We start from the raw sequence: 7222 nt of genomic DNA on the forward strand, positions 1-7222 counted from the left end.
AGCTTGGAGACGGCATGACACAGGAGGGCGTGAGACAGGAGGCTCCAGGCTGCAGTCATACCCATCTCCCCTGTAGGCAGCACTTCTCCTGCACATTAATTAATCACCCAGTTTCAAGTTTACAATAAATGTAAACAGTAGTCAGTTGGGGATATTCCCAGGTTGTAGATCAGTCTTCCTACGAGGGGGGGACCCTCCACAGGAAGCTATATACAACCCTATAACTCCTACTGTCCTACTGCCAGACGAGCTGAACTCCTTCTACGCTCGCTTTGAGAGGGACAGTGAACCCCCTGCAGTGGAGCTACCTGAAGGCCAAGCCAGTGGTGTGCCTACACTAACTGTAGCTGAGGTGAGGCTATGCTTTAAGAAGATCAACCCTCGCAAGGCACCTGGCCCAGACGGCATATCAGGTAGGGCCCTTAGGGGCTGCGCTGACCAGCTGGCAGGGGTCTTCAGTGACATCTTCAACCTCTCCCTTAACCTGTCTGTACTCCCCACCTGCTTCAAGAGGACCACCATCATCCCTGTGCCCAAGAACACCAAGGTCACATGTCTGAATGACTATCGCCCAATAGCACTGACCTCTATCATCATGAAGTGCTTCGAGCGGCTAGTCAAATCATTCATCTGCTCCTCGCTGCCCCCCACACTGGACCCTATGCAGTTTGCATACCGGTCCAATAGGTCTACAGACGATGCCATCGCTCTGACCATGCACACCGCTCTCTCCCACCTGGACAAGGGGAATACATATGTGAGGATGCTGTTCATTGACTACAGCTCTGCATTCAACACCATCATCCCCTCCAGACTGGTCTCCAAGCTTGTGGACCTGGGACTAAGCACCTCCCTCTGCAAGTGGATCTTCCACTTCCTGACGGGGAGGCCACAGGTGGTGAGAATCGGTGACCGCACTTCATCTGTACTGATCACCAACACAGGCACCCCCCAGGGCTGTGTGCTCAGCCCTCTCCTGTTCTCCTTGTTCACCCACAACTGTGCGGCTACGCACAGCTCCAACCTCCTCGTTAAGTTTGCTGACGACACAACCATCGTGGGCCTCATCTCTGACAGTGACGAGTCAGCCTACAGAGAGGAGGTTGACACCCTGACATCATGGTGTCAGGACAACAACCTCTCTCTTAACATCAGCAAGACCAAGGAGATGATTGTGGACTTTAGGAGGCGGCAGGAGGAGGAGCATGCACCCCTATTCATCAATGGATCGGAAGTGGAGAAGGTCAGCTGCTTCAAGTTCCTCGGGGTGAACATCAGCAATGACCTCACCTGGTCTGTTCACACGGACAAGGTGGTCAAAACGGCCCGTAAGCGCCTCTTCTTCCTGAGGAGACTGAAGAAGTTTGGTATGGACTCAGTCATCCTTACTAACTTTTACAGATGCACTATAGAAAGCATTCTGACTGGTTGTATCACAGTGTGGTATGGGAGCTGCACAGACCGGGACCGCAAGGCCCTACGAAGTGTGGTCCGTTCTGCTGAGTTCATCATCGGCAGGAAGCTCCCAGCCCTACAGGACACCTACCACACACGTTGCCTTAGGAAAGCCAGCAGGATTCTAAGAGACTGTTCCCACCCATCCTTCAGTCTCTTTACCCCGTTGCCTTCTGGCAGGCGTTACCGCAGCATCCGGTCGCGCACACGCAGACTGGACAACAGTTTCTACCCAAGGGTCATCAGGCTTCTCAATGGACACTGATATGGACATTTTTACTGCACACTAGTCACTTATACACTGTCACTTTCAGCTACTGGTTGCTCTTTCAGTAACATTGCACTACTGTACCTCGCCACCAGGCTCCTGTTTGGTCATTGACAAAGTCACTGATCTGTAAATTTGCACTACTGCACTGTACTCCATTTAGGTTAGATTAGTTTATAGGGTTGTAACAGGTTTTTTTTTTTTTTTTTTTTTTTTTTTTTGTGTATTAGGGTTAGTATAGCGTACTATTTATTGTTATCTGTAATTTAGGAAGTTTTAGTGTTAGGGTTAGTATAGTCGTTTATTTATTGCTATCTGTATATTTAGGAAGTTCACTTATCTAAGCTCAGCATAGATGTAAATTTGTTCTGTGTACTTATATGTTATGTTATGCCAAGTGCTTGCGTTGTCTTGTCTTAAGAATTTCAGTGCCCAGTCTAACCTTGTGTTGCTCTGTGCACCTGACAAATAAAAGACTTGAACTTGAACTTGAACTCCTCCCCATCTTCAGGTCAATCTGAGACGATATGGTGTTTTATTTTACTTACGGAGTCTCCAAGCTTTTCCTGCAGTGGGTTATGGAGAGAGGAGGGTCTGGAAAAAAGATACATCTGGTCAAAAACATTAACAATAGATACCGAAAATGTCCTGTGACTAAAAATGATGTCAACATGACAAGTCATTGTTTGTGAGTGCAGAGAACTCCAAAAGCACGATAAGTGAGTTGAACTCAGAGCAGTGCCTCTAAAGATCCCCACCCTGAGAGCGAGTGCTGCTCAGAGCGAGGCCTCACCTCTCCTCCTCTTGAGCTTGCGTCGGCGCTGCTTGTTGACGAAGCAGGCGGCCAGGGTGCTGAAGAGGACGGCCGCAGCCAGGAAACAGATGGTCGCCACGATGCCTGCCACCACAGGCCTTGCCAGGCCCCCCTCCTCCCCCAGGTCTGGGGGGGGGAAGAAGTCTGGAGAGGGGGGATACACAAGTTCAGAAGTACATAACAAACTAGTATTTCTTGCACGCAGAGAAGACAAACAAACAGCTCAACACTTTAGAGAAGCCCTGTTTACATCCTCAGAATCACCTAGTCATGACTGACACTGCTTTATCTGATGCTGTGCACCACTATCAACCTGAGTATTAAATACTTTGGCCAAACACATTTCAATGTGTGTGTGTGTGTGTGTGTGTGTGTGTGTGTGTGAGTGTGTGTGTGTGTGTGTGAGGACGTGTGTGTACATGTGTGTGTGTGTGTGTTTGTGTGTGTGAGTGTGTGTGTCTATCAGTCCATCGTCAGGCTCCTGCCAATCATTCAAACAAGCAGCCAGCTTGGTCTGATTCAGCAGCACATCACCTAAAGCACTGTGCCCTCACTAACTCTGACAGGACTGCTTCTGCTGGGTGGACGGGAGTGATGATCTCATACTTTTAGGGTGGGACATTGGAAACTGTAGTACGTGGAACTGAAGGTGTTCTTTTAATGCTCATGTGACGAATTGACCATTTTTGTGGATGTAAATCAAGACCAACACTTAACATTGACAAGTTATATGATTGAGTTACTGTAGATGATTGATAACGTATTTCTCATTCTTGAGCGTACAGAAGCTGCTGTGCTGGGTGAAGAGTGGACTGACCTGTGCTGGAAACTCCTACGATGTTGCTGGGCTCGCTGACCAAGTCCTCCATCACCGCCAGGACCCGGAACTCATACCACGCCTCCTAACACCAGACAGAGAACCAGAGAGGAAGGGACAGAGAAGAGAGAGGTTTGGGTTAGAGAGAGAGAGTGTGAGAGAGAGTGTGTGTGTGTGTGTGTGAGAGTGTGAGAGAGAGTGAGAGAGAGGGTGTGTGCTAGAGAGAGTATGTGTTAGAGAGAGAGTGTGAGAGAGAGTGTGTGTTAGAGAGAGTGTGTGTTAGAGAGAGAGAGAGAGAGAGAACTAGAGAGAGACAGATGCCCAGGAACGTCCAAGAATCCTGTTTTGGTTCTCGTTACAGAACCCACAACCGAGCCCCAACAGCCATCAGTGATGCCTGAGCAGTGTGTGAAAGGGGAGAGGTGAAAGGGGAGAGGTGAAAGGGAGAGGTGAAAGGGAGAGGTGAAAGGGAGAGGTGAAAGGGAGAGGTGAAAGGGAGAGGTGAAAGGGGAGAGGTGAAAGGAGAGAGATGAAAGGGGAGTGTGGGCATTGAGATGACATGACAAGGAGCGTGTGCAGCTGTGATGGTTACAACAACAAAAAGCACTCGACCTTCTCAGTCACGTGAGAGAGAAGTGATGTCATGGTTTTTGTGTTTTCACCTACACTGGTGAGAACACAGATTCCTACAGTTGAAAACAACCGCTAATTCTCCCCTGGCAGAACACTCACTCAACAACTTTCAGCAGCAGGTTGAGGCCGAATCCCAATTCTCTGTCTTAGCCCTAATGTCTCGAAACTGAGGGGTAAGGCCTACATAGCCCTATGAAATGAGACGCCACTTGGTTACGGTTACGTATATGGATTCCTCCAAAGCAAGTAGTGTTATGCACTGATATCAAATTAAATTTGTTTGAAATTCGCTGGAGTTTAATTAAAACTGTAGACATGCATAAAGTCCATTCAAGGCTAATCAGAGAAATGTGGGACCGTTGTGCAAATCAGCAATGTAACATTAGCGCAGCAAACTAGCGATTTAAAAAAAGATTTCAATCAAGAACATGGTTGCAAATACATATGTACAGGACTGTGTATAGCACAAAACAAGACTGTTATAATTTTGTAATCAATTATTTAAGCCAAATTTATGACATTTTTGGGACTCTCTGGATGATCTGTCCGCACGTGTTGCAGGTAGCGCAGTATTCACACACCCCTGGGTTTAAGGAAGCTCCTGAGCTCACTTGGTTTGAAGGGGAGTAAACCCCTTGGTCTTAGCCCTAGCCCTCAATCAAAAGAGTATTGGGACACCACTTAATCTCATGGGAATGCGCAAAACTAAGGGCTAGGGGTAAGGGCTAGGGGTAAGGCCGAGTATTGGGATTCGGCATAAGTCTTCACTCACACACACACACACACACACATCACTGACGACCACACCTAGACACCACTCTGGACTGCAAACACACACGTCCAACTTCAGCAGCTAGAAGGCTTTATGTCTTTTTTTTGTTGGTTCATAAATTCAGGCACAATTTGCTGAATTCAGCTAAAATAATTCAAGCTTCAGCAATTCAAATATAACAAAATTCAGCCAAAATATCCGAAAACAAAACTTTTGGATCAGTTAATTTTTTTACATCGAAATAAATTAATAGTTCAATTTTAAAGTAGTGAATTCAAAACCAACAAATTTGGTGGTGTTTAAATTTCATATTTAGTATTCAATGCTTTAAAAAAAATGATGTCACTGATTTGCCTCTATAGTTGGCAGGTTACCTGGATGAGGGACAGGGTAGTTACCTGGATGAGGGACAGGGTATATACCTGGATGAGGGACAGGGTAGTTACCTGGATGAGGGACAGGGTAGTTACCTGGATGAGGGACAGGGTAGTTATCTGGATGAGGGACAGGGTAGTTACCTGGATGAGGGACAGGGTAGTTACCTGGATGAGGGACAGGGTAGTTATTTGGATGAGGGACAGGGTAGTTATCTGGATGAGGGACAGGGTAGTTACCTGGATGAGGGACAGGGTAGTTATCTGGATGAGGGACAGGGTAGTTATCTGGATGAGGGACAGGGTAGTTACCTGGATGAGGGAAAGGGTAGTTACCTGGATGAGGGACAGGGTAGTTATCTGGATGAGGTCTTACCTGGATGAGGTCTCTAGCCAGGAGCTCTGTGTCGCCGGCAGGGATGCTGTCGTCCAGAAGGTCCCACCTCTCCCCAAGACGGAATTCCATGACGTAATGCTGGATAGGCGCTGTGTGATTGGCTGGAGGGATCCAGGACAACAGGACCCCCTGCTGGGTCCGGTTAGCTGTGAGGCAACGTGGTGGAGTGAGCAGCACCAGGGGTTCAGGAGGACTGATGGGAAATACTGAGAGAGAGAGAGAGAGAGAGAGAGAGAGAGAGAGAGAGAGAGAGAGAGAGAGAGAGAGAGAGAGAGAGAGAGAGAGAGAGAGAGAGAGGGGGAGGGAGGGATGGAGGGAGGGAGAAAAAGATTTTCAAACAGCGTACTACTGAGAAAATTGCATCAGCAATTTACGCAACTTGGCTACATACCACAAGAGAGCAGTAGAGCTGTTCTCAGCCTTGACCGGTGACCACTGTTAAACAACCACTTTCTCTTTCTCTGTTTTGTAGCACCCAGTGCTGTGGGAGCGAGGGTTACCTAGTGTGTTCACAGTGACGACCTGACTGAAGGGGCCAGTCCCCAGCTTGTTCTGAGCCAGGACGCTGAACTGGTAAGCCGTCTGGGGCTCCAGGCCGGCCACCAGCAGCCAGCTCTGCCCCCCAGGCACGGGCAGAGACAGCCAGTCATGGGGCCCTAGCAGCTCCCTCTTCACCCTGCGAGGGGGAGAGGGGGGAGGGAGAGGGGAGGGAGAAGGGGGCAGGGAGAGGGGGGGAAGGAGAGAGAGGGGGGGGAGAGAGAGGGGGGGAGGGAGAGGGGGGGAGAGAGGGAGAGAGGGAGAGAGAGGGAGAAGGGGGAGAGAGAGAGAGAGAGAGAGAGGGGGGGAAGGAGAGAGAGGGGGGGGAGAGAGGGAGAGAGGGGGAAGGAGAAGGGGGAGAGAGAGAGGGGGAGGGAGAGTGGGGGAGGGAGAGAGAGGGGGGGGGAGAGAGAGGGGGGAGGGAGAGGGGGGGGAGATGGGGGGAGGACGGACGCATGGACACGGACCACATGAGGGGGGAGTTGATGGCAAAGTCAAACTTTCAGCCTCTGTAAAAACATTTTGGGGGTTTGAATACCTCTGAACTAAACATTTCTATGAGAACTTCACACAACCACTGTCAAACAGATAGCTTCTATCACACATAGCATGTGAATACCTCTGGATTTTATAAACAGCCGTATTTGATCTCAGTCACTCGTTTGGTGGGAAGCTCAGGTTCATCCATGCCTCTAAACATGCTGACTGCCTCTAAACATGCTGACTGCCTATAAACATGCTAAGTGCCTCTAAACATCCCTGACTGCCTCCAAACATGCTGACTGCCTCTAAACATGCTGACTGCCTCTAGACATCCCTGACTGCCTCTAAACATACCTGACTGCCTCCAAACATGTAAGTGCCTCTAAACATGCTGACTGCCTCTAAACATGCTGACTACCTCTAAACATGCTGACTGCCTCCAAACATCCCTGACTGCCTCCAAACATCCCTGACTGCCTCCAAACATCCCTGACTGCCTCCAAACATCCCTGACTGCCTCTACATCCCTGACTGCCTCTGGCCAGGTGTGCATGCTCTGAATGCTCTGTATGAATATAGTGTTGCCTGTGCGTGAATATAATGCCTGAATCTTTATCAAATTAAATAAGAACCCTCTGCTCAGAATAACTTGCTAATGACTGTTTTGTAACA

At 48.9% G+C, this 7222-nt stretch overlaps 1 protein-coding gene across 1 annotated transcript in view; it reads right to left on the minus strand.

Annotated features, from left to right (window-relative positions):
• The window catches only part of igsf9bb (immunoglobulin superfamily, member 9Bb), a 49708-nt gene that overhangs the window by 23348 nt on the left and 19138 nt on the right, over positions 1 to 7222 (minus strand). The window contains 5 exon segments of the mRNA XM_047042873.1: positions 2272 to 2317; positions 2517 to 2681; positions 3355 to 3439; positions 5510 to 5736; positions 6031 to 6206. Coding sequence (XP_046898829.1) covers positions 2272 to 2317; positions 2517 to 2681; positions 3355 to 3439; positions 5510 to 5736; positions 6031 to 6206 — 699 coding nt within the window.

The sequence above is a fragment of the Hypomesus transpacificus genome, chromosome 20 (assembly GCF_021917145.1).
Source record: "Hypomesus transpacificus isolate Combined female chromosome 20, fHypTra1, whole genome shotgun sequence".
Classification (NCBI taxonomy): Eukaryota; Metazoa; Chordata; class Actinopteri; order Osmeriformes; family Osmeridae; genus Hypomesus; species Hypomesus transpacificus.